General features: G+C 45.7%; 1 protein-coding gene across 3 annotated transcripts in view; it reads left to right on the forward strand.

The window, feature by feature from the left end:
* PARD3B (par-3 family cell polarity regulator beta) overlaps positions 1-4,717 on the forward strand; it is a 1,009,985-nt gene extending 1,005,268 nt beyond the window's left edge. For all 3 annotated transcript variants that reach the window (XM_086719408.1, XM_025934777.2, XM_086719411.1), the window contains one exon: positions 2,730-4,717. In XM_086719408.1, the coding sequence (XP_086575534.1) occupies positions 2,730-3,087 (358 nt within the window). In that variant the 3' untranslated portion in view covers positions 3,088-4,717. The remainder of the gene's footprint in view (positions 1-2,729) is intronic.
* The last annotated feature ends 16,507 nt before the right edge of the window (positions 4,718-21,224 follow it).

Raw genomic sequence — 21,224 nt, forward strand, 5'->3', positions numbered from 1 at the left:
TCTTTTCATGTGTGTGGCTGTGTCTGTGTCAACCTGCGTGTGCACAGAGGTACAGACAATTCTCACCAGCACTTAGAAGTTGTTCTGGCAAAAGTCTGTAAGAAATGCCCAGTTTTGAGCAAAAAGTTATTATAAACAACAGCAGCATCCCCCCCATCAAAGAAAGAAAAAGTCCTCTAGCACGCTTTGAACCTTAAACAGTGTTTTTATAGGCCAGCTCATTGTTTTTCTTCTCTATGAAAAATCAAAAACAATAACCGTTTTGATGAGTTCTACGGGAAAAGACAGTTTCCATGATTTCATTTCTTGACAAAGAGCAGCTACCTCACTTGGTTTCTGCCACATGTAAGCAAACCCCCAGCCGTAAAACCTCCCCTCAGAGAAAGGGATACGGAACCCCAAAACTCTTGAGTTCTTTCCCATCTGCCCGGGGGAAGCCTGCCTGCCCCTTGCTATGAGAGTGGACGAGTCGCAGGGGTGAGGTGTGGGAGAGGAGATGACTGTTCCCGCCCCACCCCCACCACAAGCACACAGCCTGTGCTGTCACAGCACATTCAGGGTGGCTTCTGCCCCGTCACCACTTGATCTGGGTTGTCTCTCCAAAAATAAAAAAATAAATAAAAAAAAACCAACAAGGTGTGCCTGTCTTTTATAATGTCCTGTTTTAAAGGAGAGAAATCTCCAGGGAAAGAACAGGACCCTAAACGTCCAAGGCCTGGAATCCCTCCTTTCTCTCTTTCCATTTTAAACAGGAAACATTCCCACTAAGAGGGTCCAGAGGGAGCATGGGTTGTATGTTCATTTTAAGGCAGATAATGTTTGTGTGTTACAAATGTCAGTGATTTATCCCAAGGGCTTAAAATGAGTGCAGAAAAACCACATGTTTCACTTCATGCAGAGAAATAGCTTCAGTAGATTTCAAGAGAAAGCACAGGTTAAGGATTTTTTTTTTTAAGTGTTTCAGAAATCTCCAGCATGAACCAAAAGGAAATAGAAATGAGAGAGGCGGTGGGGGCGGGGGGGGGGTGGTGTTGGTGCTTACAATATTTTATGACAAAAGATCTAGCGAATGCTGGAAGTTTTCTAAATCAGAGATAAAATTGTAAAGGAAAGGGGAGATGTAACCCTGATCCTCTATTTCCCAGGGCTGGAGTGACAGATTATGCATTTGTGCTCTATTTGTCATGGGCAATTTAAAATAGAGCAAAGCAAACTGCGCTGAATAATAGCAGTTGATGCTATAATAGCTTGTACACAAACAATTTAATTTTTTTATCTGAAAACTCTAACTAGATTACCCCAAGCTGAAGGATCTTTCATTATTACGTATAGCCAAATTAAGACATAAAACAGTAGAGCGAGAGTTCTATTGTTCATCCTTATGAATGTCTTCACACGCTGCTTTCCACACGCACCCACACTTGGAGCTCATCAACCCTTCATTGATTTGGGGAACTTACAGAGCTGTTTTAACATCAGATTCCGCAGATCACAGGGTGATTTCGACCCTCACTGACAGTGCTTGATTAACCACAGACGCCGTATTCTTCTAGCTCTGTCATTTCTTCCAAGTGTTCTACCAATTTGTACTCTGACATCGAAGAGATTTTCATTAATTATTATTGTTGCTTTTTTTTTCCTTCAAAAAATTATCACAGGGAGAGTAGTAGAATGTGGGAAGGATCTGGTGATGGTGGTGGTGAGTACGTGCACAGAAGGTTTATGGGATTTTAAGAGCTGCAAACAGAACTCATCTGTTTAACCCCAGGCTAGATAAGATGCAGTCATCTGTACGCTGTTTAGAGACGTATTGCTTCTGTTGTAGCAAATGGAACAGAAGATGCTTGTTGTCTTAGTAGAGAGATCCAGACAGGGTCACTTTCTGTTAGTGTTTATTGTTGCCCTGGACCTTTCTGTGTGCCTACTCATTACACAATGCAACTTACAGCTGGTTTGGCTTTTCCCACTCTGCTACTGGTACTTCTTGACTTCGTGGTAGAATTGCTTTCTATCAAGGCGCTACGTGGATAATCCCCAGCTCTGACTCATGACTTTTTCTAGGAACTGTAGAGAGGGGAGAGCACATAGGGGTGGCCCAGAAGCTAACCGGAGTTAGACCATGACTATGGTCCATGTCATGGACCCCCACAGCACCCCCACAGACCTAGAGATGAGTACAGCCCCAGGGAACTGTGTAACTCTGAATAACCTGCACATTTCTCCCACTACCCATGACAGGCTTCAGGGGGGCAGAGAAGGGGGCAGGTCCAATGATCCTAGCTGTAAGGGAGCCAAAGTGCGCCCCTGTTTAGAAAACGAGCTTGGCTGCTATGCTAAAGGCCAACACGCAATGGTACAAACCAGAAAGAAGTATTTTTGTCCCTCATGCAGCCTTCTGAGTATAAGCAGTCCTGGCTAACATGGTGGCTCCATGGTGGCTCCATGGTACAAGGACTCAGGCCCTTGCCCTCTCGTTGCTCTACCTTCCTCAGCATGAGGCTTTCTCCTTGTAGTTAAAAACGGCCACTCCGATGGCCAACAGGAAGGGGAGAGGGGAAGAAGAAGATTCCCTCTCTTCTCTTTAAGGGCACACACCACTTCTGTTCACATCCCATGGGCCAGGCCTAGTCAATGACCACGCCAAACTATGCAGGAGGCTGAGGAATGGGGTCTTCGGTCGGGCAGCTCCCTTAGCAGCTACTGATATGTGTCTGTTCTTCTCTTTCCAGGGGAGGACCAGCTGATCCTATAGACTATCTGACGGCCACACCTCGAGGGCTCTACAAAGAAAGGGAGCTCCCGTATTACCCAGGGGCTCATCCCGTGCATCCTCCCAAAGGGAGCTACCCACGTCCCCCGGATCTGAGGCTTGCAGACCTCCGGTATCCTCAGTACTACCCTCCTCCACCAGCCCCCCAGCATAAAGGACCCTTCCGACAAGATGTCCCGCCTTCCCCTCCTCAGCACCCCAGAGTGCCAGCCTATCAGGAAATGGGTAGACCAGGGCCCCGAGGGGGCAGCCCGGACCAGTACCCCTACCGAGCCCAGGATCCCAGGCAGAAGAACCCCATGACTGCAGCTGTGTAACTGAATATCACCACGCCCAGCCCAGCCCAGCCCAGAAGGGGAGACGGCTAACATCACCTTTGCCCTTCCTAGACTGTAAGACCTTCCTCCTGTTCAGAATTCTCCAGGGCACAGATAGGTTCTTCTCACCGAGGTTGCAACACTTGACTGCTAACCAGAGGGAAAAAGGAGGGGACAGGAGGACGGGGGATCAGAAGGAAGAGAAAGGACAGGGTCCATCAAAACAGTACTGCCTGAGATCCGAAATGCATTTAGAATTGTTCAATTCCGTGAGAGCGGCAGGTAAACAGGCAAATAACAAAGAACAATGGACATACCACACAGTGCCTTCCTGGTGTGCACAAGCCCCATGGAACTGGCAGCACAGAGACTCTCAGAGGCTGAGCCTCAGCCACCTGAGAGTGGCTGCAAATATGGGTGTCTTAAATGAGTAGTTTTCTCATTGAGAAAACAAACCAACAGCAGACATGACTAGTGATCTCTTTGAAATGTTTATACCCAGAAGAAGACTGCATTTCTCTCTTTGTAGAATTTCTCAGGTTCCTCGTACCACTCGTCTGGTATAAGTATTTTACATTTCCTTGCTATATATATATATATATATATATATATATATATATATATATAACACAACACGAATGCAGTATTAGTGTCCTGAGAGAATGTTTAAAGCTAGTCAGAGATTCCAGAAGGAATATAGTCCAAGGACCAAGGCGATCAGGTTAAGAGGGCTGAAAATCCCCTGATCCTCACCTTCCTTCCCCCGAGTCCCAGGCGTGATTGCATGGAGATATCCGGTTTCAGAACCATCTCCAAATCTGGAACCGGGGCCTCGACTTTAAGGCTCCCACTTGAGGGCTAAAATGTAGTTGGAAAAGAGAGGGCTCGTTGCTTAGGTCACACAGGAAGCAACGATCCGGAGATGCCAATTCCACACTCAGTGCCAAACAGTGCCATCTGCACCCGGGGACAGGGAGGGGCTGACTGTGGCCTCTGGGATTGATGACTAGGGAGCAGTAGATGGCAGTGACTGACTGTGTGTGTGTGTATGTGTATGCGTGTGTGTATGTGTGAAGGTATGTGATTACCAGTATGGAGAATGTAAGATAAAAATGCTTTCTGGAAAGTTTGATGAGGAAGGAAATAAAAAGGAAAAAAAAATCAGAGGGGAAAGGAAAAGAGGCATAAAACCAGATCATTCTACATCCGCTGTATTTCATTAACAAAAGTCGGGGGAGCACCCAGCCCGGGCCAGCATCTCCAACTGGGACTAGAAGGTCTTATGGTTTGGAAAAGCTGACACCCCGCCCTCTAAAACCCATCCCATTTCCTTTGAGCTTTGCAGTGATTTTCTACTTATTTCAGCAAGACTTCTAAAACTTCCAACCTGACCCAAATGAGAACACAACAGAAGACTGAGAAACAGCAAAATCTGGGAGCAGCCGTTTGAATCGTTCAATGGCTCTTAAGAGACTTAAAGCCTTGCCGCTCCTTCTCCATTCCCTCAAAACAAAACAAAACAAAAAAAGTATTGAGTTCCATTTGGACATATTTTGGCTGAGATTAGAATACCTCTGCCTGACAGGACTTAATAAATTATAGTATTATTAACTATAGAGTATCCAACCCAGTTTAGGTGTTTTTTTAATTTAAAATAGAGTTCTATTACCAGGAATGAAGCAGCTGCTGGTTTTAGACATAATAGTGTTATTTACTGGACTTTAAGAGGTATCATTTTCTAAAGTACAATTACCTTGACCATCTTAATAAATAGACTGTCAAGTCGGTCTTCTCCATCTGTCATCCCTCTTGAGCCAGGCACCTTACACCTTTTGCAACGTGTGCACGGAGGTTGAGGGGCTCAGGCCCTGCTCACCTAGAGGTGAGATGCAGGTGAGCTCCCGGGCTTCTCTGCCAACACGCTGAATGACACTTTACCCTCGAAATAAATAAACTTCCAGGAAGAGAAGGATAAAGTGAGGGAAATGTAACGTGCTTGGGAGCGTTAAAATCAGCTCTTGGGCATGTTGCATTTTGAGCCAAATTTCTCTAGGCTATTAGACATAGCCAAGCCAGGAGTCTCCTTCTGGATTAAGGCCAAGGCCACACGAGAGGCAGCCAGAGGCAGTGCGAGAGGGTGAGATATCCTGTGCGTGTTGGAGGAGTGGCCCTTGTAGGAAGAATGCCCATCTTCCCCACGTTGCACAATGCCTCCTGCTCACAGGCTCGGGGCAAGCTGCACCAAATACGGTCTTGCGCTGCATTCACAGTCAATAAAACATTTGCTAATCCTGCGGGGCAGCCAGTGATTTGAAACTGCTCTTCAAGTGGACGAAAACGAGATGACAGCCGTTTTCTTGCTTGAAGTACAACACACGCCCAATTTGACCCCGCCCGAACGAAGCGCACGTGTGTGTCACAGAGGCTCCATCGAGCCAGGCCACAGTTAAGAACGGCTCGAATGTAAGCTTCGTAAGCGCCTGTGAACCAACCCTCCACTTGCCAGCACCCAGAGGCTGTAGAACTCTCTCCCAGTATCTAGGAGAACTGGTGGTTTAGAGTGTTTAGAGGGCCAGCCTGTAGTCAGTAGGTGCCCAGTAGCAGGAAGTAGTTCCCCATTTATTTATGGCCTTGGCGAGACTCAATCTGGTGTCTGCTCCTTGCTCAGAATACCATAACGCCCCTCCCCACAGGAACAGAGTAGCACAGTGAGCTGCAAACCCATCAGCACACACCTTTGGCCTTGAGTCGTGAGATATTTGAAGGAGCTCTGGTTTATCCCTTTTTGCAGGAGGGGAGATGGGAAAGGGAGCAGACCATTGCAAACTTTTAGATGCAGGAGAATTCGGTCCTCTGCCAGGAGGAGAAACACTGCATCTCGTTAACCCCTTGCGCCATTGGACTGTGGTAGAAAATTGGTTCCCCACAATATTAAATCAGTGGATGAAAGGCAATCTCAAAGACAGGAGCACCTTTTTACATCATAATCGAGTAACAAACAAAAATCGGAAAATAAAATTACCGTGAAGCTCATAATTCTTAGATATGTAAGTCAACATGCATTGACCCCACAGGACAGCATGGAGCAAAGATCTTATAACCAAGGGTGTGAGGAGATCCACAGACCCACCATGACCCCATGGAGGAAACCATGCATGCTGCCCGATAAAGGAGGTTGGAAACTTCCTTGTGGCTCTCTTTGTGCCACCAACTAAATAAAATTGAAACATGACTCATTATTCCCTTCAAAGATCTGTGAACTTGTTGAACTATCTTCTGAAGGAAATGCATCTGACAACTTGAGGAGCTGTCAGGCATGGAGTCTATGTGCATAATAAGGATCCGGCCTTTGAGGGGCATTCGTTCCCCTAACCTGTAGCCCCAGCAGTTGTTTTCTTTGGAGAGACATCTTAGCCTTTCAGGGCGGATAGAGAGATCTGCACAGTTTGGGGAGGGATGTATGCCTCTAAAATCCCCGTAGGCATTAAACTCTGAAATCCGCAACGAACTGCCCTCAAATCGGTGCTAAATTGGGTAGACACCCTACTGCTTTTGAGTCCAGGAGCAACAAAAGGTCCAGACTTGGTGCAATTAAGGCAGGAGGGAGTGGGATCCAGAACCAGCCACGGGAGTACTTCTCTGCCCTCCCAGTTCCCACCGACTTAGTTGGAAATGATGCCACAATGAGACCAGAAAGAGGAGTCTCCATAAGATATCCCTACAAAGTCACCTCTCTGAAAAAAAAAAAAAAAAAGGAGAATAAAAGATAGATATCTAAAATAAGCCTAGAATCTCATATGCAGCTACTACTTCTAAGGGAAACTCTTTTCTCCCTCATGTCCTTAAATAGTAATAGAATCACACAGCTCCTGACTTTTAAAGATGGGCTTAACTCCCGAGCCCGGAGTGCACAGGGAACTAACCCCAACGACCGAGACTGTCTCCTCACTCAGCTCTGAGAGCGTGTGCTGTTCCATCTATGCTGCCCGCAGTGCTGTTTACTACTGGAACGTAAAAACAAACCCTACTGTGGATACAGTCACTTCTTCTAGTGTTTTCCTGCGCTTTTTTGGCACCAAGTCTGTTCATAAGTTCTGAAGATAAATTATGTGAAATCATATTTTGGCATATGGGGGCAGAGAATGAATTCTTCACAGACTTTTTAGAATGATCCCATTTGTACCACAGAAAACATTTTGGATGCTGTTATATATGAACATACAAATTTTTCTTGTTTTATTTTGCATTAAAATAAAGCTTTATTCATTAAGATACCAGAGTGTTGGTTTTCAGTCCCCACCTGTTTGGTTTAGGATTTGATGAATGAATAGGTTGGTCTGGTCCTGATCACCCTTAAACAGCAACATCATAGGGCAGGGGTCATGAAGGAGAAGCCTCTGTCATGTGCTGGGCTCCCCAAGAAACACATGCGAGACGGAGACGACCATGTAGGCTGTTTATTCAAGGGCGCACTTGGGTTCAATACCCACGGAAGCCAGGGCAAGAAGCAGGGCCGGCCAAAGGGAGAAGCTGAGCAGTGATACCCTCCCAAATTAGGCCTCAGCCGGCTCCACAGGGCAATCTGGAGCCACAGTGGCCCTTCAGACTTGTCCCAACTTGGGACCAAAGAGCTGGGTCTTCATACCGCTGTGTTGGTTGGTAGGTATGAGCTACTCCTGGAAGGAGATGGGACCCAGGACTGGGCAGTTGGGAGGTATTTACAGTGGTTGGGAAAATTGTCCTTCATTCCTGAGGTGGGATCTGGGCAGCTCACCACACAGCCTCCAACACTGTTGACCCTTCCTCTTACCTTACTTAGGGAAACGTGACTCTGAGTAGGTTCTCCTTGAAACCAACCCTCTGTTTCCCAAGATTCTTCACTGGATTATTCTCAGACCTCCCAGAAGTGTCTTGCAAGTTCATTCACACCGAGGTTTCAGCCACCGTCTCTGGAGAGGTTTGCTCACAATCTCCAGCTCAGATCTGTCTTCCCAGACACATGCATCTCCATTTTCCCCCTGGTCATCCCCGCTCGAGCTTTCCACAGGCCCTTTGGACTGAACAAGCTCAAAGCATAAGGTTTCTCAAAAGAAGCCTGCTTCTCATGATTCTGACCTGGCCAGTGGCACCACTATGTTCACAGTTACAAGCCAAAACACTGGAAATTATCCTTGACTTCCCATTTATAACTCTGCCCATTCCTCCGACCCATCCCCATCTGGAAAGCCAGCAATTCCACTCTATCTGTCCATGCTTCCTGACTTCCTGCCTTGGCTCAGCCTCTTCACTAGCCTTCTCTGCGATCTCTTGCCTCTGACCATGCTTCCTTCCCTACGACCTTTATACTCTACGGACTCAGCACTTGCCTTGGTACATAGAATTTGGTCGCAACGTGTACATATCAATTCGCTTAATCATTGTCTAGAACGCTTCCTGGCTACCATATCAACCTCTCCTGTATCCTGCCAAAGGGATTTTTCTGAAGTAGAGATCAGACCAGGCGTGTTGCTCTTCTGGAGGCAGCATGCTCTTATTGAAAGACATTGGCTTTGAAAACAGGCAGACCCAGATCTAAAGCGAGGTTCCAGCACTAATTGGTTGTGTGACTACTTAGCTCTCTAGGCCAGTTTCCCCATTTGTGAAGCAAAAGTAGTACACGTCTTGTGCGATTGTTTTGAGAATTAACTCACATGTACATGTACAGGAGTAGTGGTGCCAATGTGAGCCAGTCCCCAAGAGCCGACTGTCCACGTCTCTCCCCGGTCCCATGTCTAGTGATGCCACATTAGTAGTTTGAAATAGGCCATGTTGGAAGCCTTTATGACACAGAAATCAGCGTAGTGTACAAAGCAGGCCTTTTTCTTTCCCCTCTAGAAAGCCAGTGGTTAAACATTTACCAGCACACCACTGTAGACAACATACCCAGCAGTCAAGGAAAGTTAATCCTTGCCCCCCTTCACGCACACACGCACATATGCTCACACACACACGTACGCCCTCACTCCTCAGAACCTTTCGGTGGCTGTTTCCTACTTACAACCTAAAGTTGAAAGCCCAAACCTTGCAACATCAGTCCCTGGCGCCTCTCCCTCTTCACGTCTCGTTGCTCCTAGTTTTACAGCTTGTGCTACTGTTATTTCCAAATTACTTTTATTTATTTGAACCAGGTGTGCATTTCACAGCTCTGTACCGTGGAAACACACAATAAACATAGCTGCTCAAAGTGCCCTTCATCCCGTGGATCCCTCAAGGCCCAGATCAAGCGGCTCATTCTCCATGAAGACTTCAAGGCAGAAATTGGAGACTGGCTCTCTCTTTCACATCCATCCCATGCTCTCGTAGCAGGATTTACTACAGGGCAAAGGCACTAACTCTGCAGACCACATTTTCCAGCTTTCCTCTTGGCCGTTGTTGCACATGAGGCCCAGCTCCTACCAACCAGACCAAACACTCCGGAGGATGGAACTGAGGGCCAGGCATGCTTCTGCTGGCAAACAGGGTAACAGAGGCGTTTGGTTTCCTACAAGAATACTCATGTCCTAGCTTCCTGGGAGTCAAGAGGCTGTGCGAGGGCAATCCGTTGTGTTAGCATGGATCATAGCTAAGGCAACACGATTCTGCACCAACAGTCGGGGCATCTCCCGATCTTCGAAAAGTTAGTAACCTCCTCCGTGAGCCAGTTCTGACTTGTCGTTCAGAGATTCATTCTGGAAGCCTTGCCTAGAGCTTGCTTCTCCAGCCCTTCCGAGATTTTTGCAAGCACCTAACTTTCCACATTCGATCCCTTTCTGTTTGCTAGAAGGGATTCAGTTATCTGCAACTAACCTCACCAAGATTCCTTCCGCAGCCCTCCTCCTGAGCCAGACAAGGTAATTCCATCCTGAATGTTACTGAGACACATTCTGCAGATCCTCAATAAAACTTTTATTACCTCTATTACAATGATTAGTTTCCATGTCCGTGTGGCCTTCTGAAGAGTATCGTATTTATAACACGTTGCCTGGCTCTGACTATATGCTCGAGAAATATTTGCTGAATTCATTTGAATGAAGAAATGAGGTGTGAGGGTTCTTTTTCTGAAATGCTGCGCTGCTGACGTCCCACCTCGCAGTTCAAACCATAAATCTCAAAGTCCTGTTGTTAAAGATCGCCCGGTATTTTTCCTGAGGTAAAAGGTGTTAGCTCACGTGGGCAGGCCAGATTCTAATTTAAAACACGAAGCAGGCGAGGAGATTGTAAATGCAATGGGTAATGCATTATTTAGAGAGCAAAGAGAGACTTAAGTAAAGAGAAAATGTATTCCTTGCAACCGACTAAGATGGAAATACTTTTAGTGACAGATGATTACTATTATTATTGTATAATTCCTTGGATTTTAGGCAAGTGCCTTGTGATCACTTGTATTACTTATTCCTTTCAACACCTGTAGGTGGTGAACTGAATGGCTCCCTGACTTTCCACAAGGAAACTGAGTCCTACATAGAATGGTACTAACATAAAGATTTAATGAACGCTATTTAAGCATATCCAAAAACCTGGAGGTAACTTTGTGTCTTGACAATGGAGATTTCTTTTTTAGTGGCCATGTTTATTCTCACTAATTATTGTTTATAGTACATGCTGAATGCTTCATGATTACAGTAATTTGTGCTTCTCGTCCAAAGAACATCAGGCTTATTTTACACCTAAAGAAACTGAGGCATGAAGAAACCAACCAGGTAATTGAGGGCCAAAGGAGAAAGGTGAATTTCCTTTATTCGTGGAGTATTTCTTGAGAAACTACTATGTTCCCGGCACTCTGTGCTACCTCCTGAGTGGGCTCTCTGCTTTGCAACGTGGGTGGGTTCCTCCCCAGCTTGCAACAAAAGGTCCTTCCTCGGCACGTGGCCAGTTTGCATCATACCTGTGCCTTCCTAATTGCTGGACTCTCAGAGGTCATCAGGCATGGCCCATGTCCTCTGGAGAAAGAAGAGAGATGCTTCAGCAGTCAATGTTTAACATTCAGCTATCACCCTTTCCACTGAAGCTTCACTTGGCTGCTTGTTACCGACCCTCCCAAATACCTAAGTTTGCTGCATAATAACCAATGTGTCACAGTATAGAAGAATGGTTTTAACTGAAACCTAACAACCCTCGACTTTGTGGCCCTTCTGCCTGGTCGATCAAATAAGAAGTACGAAAAGAAAATGAGATTCAATTGTTGCCCAACAGATACTTCATGTCAGATATTGTAAAACGCTGCAGAGTATTGCAGACATAGACAAGGCTTGGATTCTGCCCTCCAGGACCCGCAAGTCAAGTTGGAGAGGAAAACAGACACAAAGAACCAAAACTCAAGGCTGAACATGGTGAGTATACACTGCCAGGGAAGCCTGACTTTTGCCTCCGGGTGTGAACGGGATCGGGTAAGTTTTTCGGAATACCTGACATCTGAAATGGCCTAAAAGGATGAGAAGGATGTAAACAGGCCAAGCAAGGAAGGGTATTGGCTTTCCAGCTACAGAACAGAAGCCTCCACACAGAGACAGGAAACCGCCAGCTCTGTGTGATTTCGGGTGGGGGGGATATAGGTTGCGAGATCGGGGGTGAGACGTTGGGAGGTTGATACCAACAGTGGCTAATATTATTCAGTGCTTAGCAAGTGCCAGATACTGGCTTCATGTTTTTCATAATTTATCTCATTTAATCCTCAAACTCTATGCGAAAACAGCTATAAATGAATTAAGTAACTTGCCTTTGGAGTTTCAGACGCTAGAATAAGTTACGTAGGGTCCCCAGGGAGCTGGACAGTTGGTAATAGGGGGAATCGCTCACACAAAAGACAGTTTAAATAAAACCAGCCCAGGTGAAAGCAATACACAAAAGGGACTGGAAAAGTCATCAAACCGGGGCGTCTGGGTGGCGCAGTCGGTTAAGCGTCCGACTTCAGCCAGGTCACGATCTCACCGTCTGTGAGTTCGAGCCCCGCGTCGGGCTCTGGGCTGATGGCTCAGAGCCTGGAGCCTGTTTCTGATTCTGTGTCTCCCTCTCTCTCTGCCCCTCCCCTGTTCATGCTCTGTCTCTCTCTGTCCCAAAAATAAATAAACGTTGAAAAAAAAAAAAATTAAAAAAAAAAAAAAAAGAAAGAAAAGTCATCAAACCATCAGCTTTTACTAAAGAGGGGAGAGCTAATATTTACTGAGTCTATAGGAGCTATGGGAGTTGCTTTGCCTACATTAATCTCATTTCTTCTTCCTATCAAGCAAGGGGGCCCATTTTACAGATGAGAAAACTGAGGCTCCAAGAGCCTAAGAACAGCTGTGGCTAGTGAAGTGGCTGGTAAATCCAGCTCTGGGTCCACAAGTCTCCTTGCTACCCCCAAGGGGCATTAAAAGTAAATCTCAGTGCAATTTCTTTTAATTTTTCGAAGCCTACGTTGTGATCACTACCTAAAGTGTGTGCAATGTTGAAGAAAATTCAGAACATGTAAATGCAGATTTTGACATTTTAGACTTAAGAAACATGCAGCCTTGTGTTAGTTCCACTATATATTAAATTATAATCTATGTAGACAGCAGTTTTGAAAGGTATCCAGGCAAATGAGTTGTACTTCTGGCTGAAGTCAGACAGGTAGATGAAACTTTGATGACTTAATTCCCCCAACTACTAAAGGTATAAACAGACCAGGACTCTGGGTTGGAAAGAGGCTGCCAGAAAATTTATTAAGAGCAGTAAAGTGCAGGGCCATAATTTCAACAGGTTATCTTGCTTCTCTGGCTAATTGTTTTCCAAGGTTTCTCGACTCAGAACCATTCAGCATTCTTATCACCTGGGAAATGTGCGTGCTCCTTAGGATATTTTCCAGCGTGCAGCCACCTCTGTCCTCCAGTCACGGCTGTATTTTTGCTCAAAGAGCTGTCGATTAGATTTAAGAGCCGCCCCAGCCCCACAATGCGCTGTCTTGCTGATCTTCAGAGAGAGCTGTGGTGTCGCCCTTTGATTTATGGAGAGTGAAGCTCAAACCCAGCCCTGCGCTTTATTAAAGCAGCTTTTAGCCATATTATACCTTCCCCATTCCGAGCTCCCAATGGCTCTACCACCTAGGAGTCAAAAATCCCTTTGATAAGCAGCATTTGGGGTGATTGGAAAGTGGAGCCTTCGCTTCGTCCCCTCCCACCATCCTGCCTCCCGACCCCCCAGGTGCGAGATGGCAGAGGGGGAGGGGGGATGGAGACCCAGGCACAGCCCTGCTCTCCAGGTGGCCTTTCAATATCCGTTTTTCTCCTGACCCTCTCTTGACCTTCACAGTGTGACAGTGTTTGGCCTGAGGCTCTGCCTCTTCATGGTGATTTTTTTTTTTTCCATCCAGGCTTTAGAAGGGAAGCCTCAGAGAGGTGCGGCCACACTGCTATGGGACCCACTTTCAAAGGCTCCTGCGCTCCCGGCTGTGTTCTGCGAAATCAAGGCTGTGTTCTGGAAAATCACAGAATGCAGGCCCCCAGTGGAGATCACAGGATAGCAATGGGCACATGAGGATCTGCAGGTGAACTGACTACCTTATAGGTGTTGGTTGTGTGAAACCTGGCTTTGTTCCCGAACACAGAACTTTTCTCTACGGATGTAACACCCCTCTCCCCTAACACACAAACCAGGCCTGTGCCATGTAAGGCTGGGGGTGGGGACACTTGAGTACTCCTGGCTCCAAGGGCCAGCCATGCTGTACTGAGAAGCAGTGAGGTCCTTCCAGAGCCCCGGCATCAGGCCTTCTCCATCCTTCCTTTGCAGTGTCCCCAGCTCCCTCTGGGGCTCTCGCTCAGACTTTACTGCTGTCTGTCACTCAGTTCTACGCGATCACCCTGCCCCAGCGAACTCATTGGAGTGAGATTGATAACAGAGTCATGTTGGGCCAAGGTTGGGGTGTGTTAAGTGGCACGTGCGCCCTCCTTCATCCCCAGTTCTAGATAAGTTCAGATAAGCATCCTAGAGCCGGCACTGTGGTCGCTGGGTTACAGGTGGCTCTCAGCTAGACAAGCTGGGTGAAGCAGCTGGTTACTGCGTCCTCAGCTACTGCCTCCGAAATGGTGATGATCGTGCTGACTTCATAGGGTGGTGCAAAGATTGCATGGAATAATGCACATAAAGCATTTATTATATCGGCTGAAGGAGGATCCAGGTTATTTACCATCATTAGCCCTGATTTTCAAAGAATCTGTCTGCAAGTGGTAAATAGCACGTGATTATCATAAGAAAGCATTTCCTTCTTAAATCTCTGCTTCCTACAGGAAGGAAGACTCGGTCAAGTGCTAGTATGCCTTCAACACCCCTCCACAACTTGCCAATCTCTTATTAACAGACAGCAGACCTCAGACTTCTGCAGGCTCTAGCTTGAATTTAATAACTTTGTTTTGCTTTCATTGTATTAATTTCCTAATTGTCTTCTATTTAGATCAAAAGGATCCTGGCCCTTTTTTTTTCACTTACAGTAGTAAAGTAAGTGTCCATTAAAAATAAAATTATATAGGTAGATATTAAGTAAATAATGGTACAAATGGATATAGTAAAAACCATGGCGTGGCTGAAATATAAAGCTTGGAAACACTGTGCTAATACAGCGGAGAGGTGTCCCAGGGACCTCTGAAGGTTCCAGAAGGTAGAGTAACTTCTGGAAGATGCAAGCTGTTTGTCTGAACCCTAGGACTCCAGAGAAACCTGTAGATGGATGAATAAATGAGTGAAATGAGGCCAGAATGTTCCAAGAAAGAGACTGTGCTGACCAGCTAGGTTTCCCCCAAGGAGGATCTTGCCTGGCTCTTTGACTTGGTCCTCGCCAGAGTTCTGCCGTGTGTCTGTGGGTCCTTTTCTTGCTCTCAACTCCCAGCCGTGGATGACTGCAGGAGCATTTGGCTGATTCTCCTACTAGAGCCGGAGACAAACCAGACTGTCCCCAAGTACAATGAGCATCAAATGGAAGCTTTACTTTTCCCAAAACCTTGGAATTACATTAGCATCAGCACGGGCCTCAATCTGCCTCTGTCATCACATAGTGTCCTACCTGTGTGTCTTTGTGTCCAAATTTCCCTCTTATGAGGATGCTAAGCATTGGACCAGGACCCAATCTAATCCAGTATGACCTCATTTTAATTTGATTATATCTGCAAAGAGCTTATTTCCACATAAGTCCCCACTCACAGGTATCAGCGTTTAGGATTTGAACATATCTTTTGAGGGGGACACAATTCCACCCACAACACTATCCATCATCCAGAGGCCATCCCCCATCTCTGCACCTCCCACCAGCCTCCCATCAAAATCTCTGCCCTGTGTGCAGTCAACACTCCTGCACACCGATCGATGTACCAATGACCAACCGTGTAGACACTGCTAGTGTCCTCCTATGTTCCACTTGTTTTCCTTCTTTACTAAAAGAGTCACAATTTGGGGGGGATAGTGGGGAACAGTGAGCAAAGGATGGGGGCAACAGATGTCTGTCAATCCGGATTCCTCATTATATGGGGAGAAAAAAAAAACACTTTCTCAGACTTTCCTTCAACATAGGAAGTCCTATGCCTCACTTGCCTGGCCAATAAGAGGTGAGAAGTGAGAAGTGGCTGGGGATTTCTGAGAAGCGTTTGGTTTCCTGATACAAATAGCATACCTGTCTCCCTCTTTCTCAGTTGTTCCTTTCTTCTCCTACCTGTCATAGCTAGAAGGACAGCAACCATCTTGCTACCGTGAGGTGTTAAGCATGAGGATGCGAAGCCAAAACCCAACGTGCTAAATAACATTTAGCATGCAGAAATAACATTTAAAATAGTCAACACTTATTGAGCATCTAATATGCACTAGGTATGATTCTGAGCACATTAAATGTAATTAACTCACTCCATCAACCCCATTGTCTGAGTGTATTATTATTCCTATTTGTAGGGGATGAAACTTGCACAAACCCATGATGCAAGGCCCATGCTGGTAATTACTACGGCCTTCCACCTGTCAGCAAAGATAGAAAGAGTCTGGGGATCCTGAAGGCTTAAGTGAGCTGCTATATTGCTCCTTTTTTTATTTTAAAACAATAAAGTAGCATTGGTTGGGGTTTCCATTACTTGCAGCTGATCGCACTCTTGGCTGACTCCAATATTACCTCATAGGGTCACTGAAAGGATTAAATGAGGATATATATGTCTGTGGATGGAAAAAAAAACAGTCGCAGTTAAAATTGTCTAAAACACAGTAGATTCTCAGTAAATAATTGGCTTTCGTGTTTAACCAGTTGAAAAGGCAAAATAGTTAAGTCAATAACATGGTAGGCAGAAGAATGGGCACCCAAAGGTGGCCTTGTCCTTATCCTAGAAAACCATGAATATGTTACTTACTTGACAAGAAGGATTTTGCAGATGTGATCAAGGTTAAGAGCCTTGAGGTGCGGAGATTATTCCGCGTTATCCAGGTGGGTCCAACCCAATCATATGAGTCTTTAAAGCAGAGGACCGCGATGAGACAGAAATTCAACGGTGGAAAGCAGAGATGGTGGGATGGGAAGGGTCGATGATCTGTTACTGCTCCGAGGTGCGGGAATCTACATGTCAGGACCAGAAGAGGCATCCAGGGGCAGGCAGCCAATGAGAAAATGGAAATCTTAATCCTGTAACAGCATGGAACTGAATTCTGCCAACACCTGAATGAGCGAGAAAATGGATTCCCCCCTGGAGCTGTTGGAAAGGAACACAGCGGGCGTGCATTTTAGCCTGATAAGACTCATACTGGACTTGGGACCTACAGGACGATAAAATAATAAACTTGGATCGAGCTATTAGATTTGTGACAATTTGTTATAGCAGCAATAAAAAACTAATACAAAATAATAATGGGACCTGGAGCAGCATCCAGAGGCATAGCTTCAGGGGCCTTAGAGAAGGGTTGAGGACCTGCTCACCAGGGACGGTGGGAATCCCACAACCATGCGGAACCATGAAGATTTCTGGGAGAAGGTTTTCTTGCCTGATGGTGTGACTGACTTTGTTTCAATTTCGCTGGTAGCACTGCTCTGATATACAACTCAGGCGGCAACGCTCACCTAAGCCCTGGAGGGCCATCCATACAGAATATGATGTGAACAGCACCTCCTACAGTTGTGCAGTGCAACAGTCCTGCTAGTTAGAGGCATCGTGCGGGATCTATGAGAATAAGGGCTAGAGCTTGGCACAGTAGGGATAAACAGGGCAACGTCTGTATGAGGTATCATACAGCTCACCTCTCTCGAAAGTACCTGGCTTGCAGCCCCGTGATTTTTGCTATTTGATGAACGCAAAACACCACCTTCTAATGGCAAAAATTCCACTTAAAAAGAGAATAAAAAGGAAAGCTTTGGGGTTTCCTCACCTCAGGCAAACCTCCACAGTCAGGTGAGCTGGGGTCAGTGTGGGCTTGTGTGGCCCAGCCATTCTCCAGCATGGCTAATGGGGAGCACGGCCTTGTTGGGAAAACAGGTTTCGACCTGGAAGTTAAGTCAAGGGTAGAGATCACTTTCAGGTGACAAGGGTCTGTATTTTGAATCAAAATTTAATGCCAGAAGTCAAGATCTTGAAGAACGCCTGTCCGTTTTACCTTCTTCCTGGGGAAGGTATAGCCTCCTAATTAGAGATTTGGAAATACACCACAGCCCACTGCTTGCAAGGATGGATGACAGGGCTGGTTTGTCAAACACACGTTATATCTGCTAATAAGAAACCAGTTATGTAAAGATGTGAGAAATGGGGGGTGCCTGGGTGGCTCAGTCGGTTAAGCGGCCGACTTCAGCTCAGGTTACGATCTCGCGGTCCGTGAGTTCGAGCCCCGCGTCAGGCTCTGGGCTGATGGCTCGGAGCCTGGAGCCTGCTTCCGATTCTGTGTCTCCCTCTCTCTCTGCCCCTCCCCCGTTCATGCTCTGTCTCTGTCCCAAAAATAAATAAACGTTTAAATAAATAAATAAATAAATAAGATGTGAGAAATGGAAATGCTGCGCCATTTTCCAGAACAAAATCTGCCTCTAAAACTCCCTGCAAAATATGCTTCATCATTTGAATAACAAAATAAGCTATGCAGAAAAATAAGACTTCTCAAAGAGAGCCTGCATTCAGGTTGCACTGAGTACAAGCAATATGATGAATATTCTTTGTGCTACAAATGTTTTGTGAGAAAATAATGTGTTTTAGAAATGGAGCTGGGATAATACTAGAGACTTTGCTTTAGCGACCATCAAATAAGTTTCCAGGCAGGTTTTCTTGTTTCTTATGGATTCCTGGAGTTCATGGTGAAAGCTGCCATTAAAATTCATTAGATGAAAAGTAAACATATATTACAATTGATGACATTCTCTTCTAAATTGTTAGCCCTATTAGTGAGAAACCTCTCGTCTGCCAAACTCTATCTATGGTGTCTGCTTTTCTCTTGCATTTTAATCTAAGAAGTGCTTCTTCATCATTATTTTTTTTTCCACGTGCCACATACCCCGTATCACAGGGCATCCCATGAACTATCCTGAGATGCTTCTCAACTTTTAGAAACAGGATGCTGAGGTTGCAAGGAATCTCTTCTATTCCAGGCGTCAAGGTTGGAAAAATTACTTAAGGATGACAGGAAAAGATTTTTTTTATGTGCCCGGGTACTAAGGCCTGAAACAGCAATTCATTCAACTGAAAAAAAAAAAAATCCCTGTGAGCTTTTCTTAGAGCCCACTGAAAAGGATCCGTGAGGACTCCCCTTCGGTGCAAAGCAATTCAAGAGCAACACAAGTGGAGGGGAAGCTCTGTCTCTGTCACCTTGATCCTCAGACGCTGTTCATTTGCAGTCAGACCCCTCCCCGCCATGCCTCCCATGGATTAGATCAGGAGAACAGAAAATGGCCAACCTCCTCTCATTGATGCAGAGACTGAATCCCTGTTATAGACTGACTGTCTGTGTTCTCTCCTCCCTAGAATTCATATGGTGGAGCCCTAACGCTCAATATGATGGTATTTGGAGGTGAGACCTTTGGGGGTTCATTAGGTTTAGATGAGGTCATGAGGTAAGACCCTCGTGATGGAACTAATCCTTATTCATCCTTAAAACTTCCTTATAAGAAGAGGAAGACAGACCAGAGCTTGCTTTCTCTCTGCCATGTGAGGACATCATGAGAAGGCAGCCATCCATAAGCCAGGAAGAGGGGTCTCACCAGGAACCAAACCCACCAGCACCTTGATCTTGGACTCTTAGATTCCAGAACTATGAGATATATCTGTCGTTTAAGCCGCCCAGTCTATAGTATTTTGTTATAGCAGCCGGAGCTAAGACACCCCTTCATCCACAAAATGTGGCATGATCATTTCTTCTTTACGCATTACCCCACCTATGGTAATTTCTCTTGAATGTTTGCGCTATGGAAATCTGCAGAGTGATTGGCAAATCTGCGGAGTGCAGTTTGGCAGAAAAAAAACTCTGTGGGTCAGAATTTTTCTCTGAAACAGAGCTGGCTCACACAAAGGCCTCCTTCAGCTTGGCAAGCTCTATACTACCCTGCCTCCCTCACGGAAAAGCCAATTTCAAGCTCTCCTGAGACGGGCAGGTGACACGAGCTCCTCTTCCATTCCCCAAAGCTGGCTGCACCAAGAGCTGTGGGAACAGAAATGGAACAGAAGGACTCCTTGAGCCTTCTGCCACCTGCCTCCTGTCTCCCCGCCTCACCACAGCGGGCGGAGGTGATCACCTCAGCAGGTACCAGTAGATGCGAAGAGGCTGCACTTCCCAGTCCAACAGGCCGGGATTTGAGTCTCTACGCCACCACCGATGAGTTTTATGACCTTGAGTGGGTTGCTGAAACTCTCTGAGACACAGGGTCTTCCTTTTTGAGCTGGTGGCAATAATTCCTGCCTCACAGGATGTTTAGGAAGATGAATAAGATACCTGCATCAACATACCTAAGCACTCCATCAGCTCTGTTCCCACTGCCTTTCCCTCCTAGTCTCTTTCAACAATAGATTAGCAAGTCCCAGAAGTCATGGGTCATCACCTCCTGTATGAACCACCCTCGCTCTTTTCCAGGCTGTGACTGAATGGGTCAGAGTCTGAGGCTATGTTGCAGAAGTTCACGGTGGCAGAGCTAAAAAGCCTTGCTAGCCAGCCTCCCCTGAGGAGGAACCTAATGTTCATGGTGGGATTATCATAGGAGATCTGCCGGTGTCTATTGTCCTGAGGTTTAGCTCCAGAGAAAGCAGCATGAACTTCTACTAACAGGAACAAAAGTTGATCACACCAACTGACCTCCTGAGGTGCCTGGCTGGCTCAGTCGGTGGAGCATGCGGCTCTTGATCTTGGGGTTGTAAGTTCAAGCCCCATGTTGGGTGTAGAGATTACTCAAAAATAAAATCTTTTTTTTTTTTTTTAAAGCCTCCTATGCTCAGATTTTTTTTTTTTCCTATCTTCAGAAAACAGAAAGTTAAGGATGGGTGAATCATTCCTGCAAATTAGAGCTTAAAGATAGTACTTTGCTTCCTTCCCACTGAGGCTGTTGAGAAGTTTGGGCCCTTGGTATCAGCTTCATACTGGAAATGAACTTGACTCACAATCTATTCATAACCCAGCTCTGAATCTCTTCCCCTTAGAACTTTCAGCGATAAAAAAAAATAATAACAATAAAACCAGGGAGGGAAGGATGAGGCAATTCAGCTTATTTCATTATCTTGGATTTTACACTTCTTGTTTGCTAGCTTGATAAGGGATGCTATAATCTTTTATGATATCAACATCCTTTTTTATTGCACTAGATGGTAGGGGAATTGCCCCCAAATTAATAATAACCATATGTTGGATTTGATTAAAAATCACTTTGGAATAATGATTGACCTAGCTTGGGAATGAGACTAAGCTTCCTCCTCCCCTTTTCTTGTTGTTGTTTTTTTTTTAATCATATGACTTTCAGAGTTTTTCTGGCTCCTTTCTTCCCCCACACTTGCCTTTATCTGCAAAACCAGGGTAATGAAAAGGTCTTCTAAATCTCTGGTGTATATTTTTGTTACCAAGAATTGTATTGTAATCTGAAATATTGGTCCATCCGATGCAATGGGGATAGTAATAACAGCATGCCATGGTCATGTCTGGATGTGTCCAGCAACTGGTATATGTGGTGAGATTGGTCCTCTGAGCAT

The sequence above is a fragment of the Puma concolor genome, chromosome C1 (genome assembly GCF_028749965.1).
Source record: "Puma concolor isolate L17-30 chromosome C1, mPumCon1.1.hap2, whole genome shotgun sequence".
Classification (NCBI taxonomy): Eukaryota; Metazoa; Chordata; class Mammalia; order Carnivora; family Felidae; genus Puma; species Puma concolor.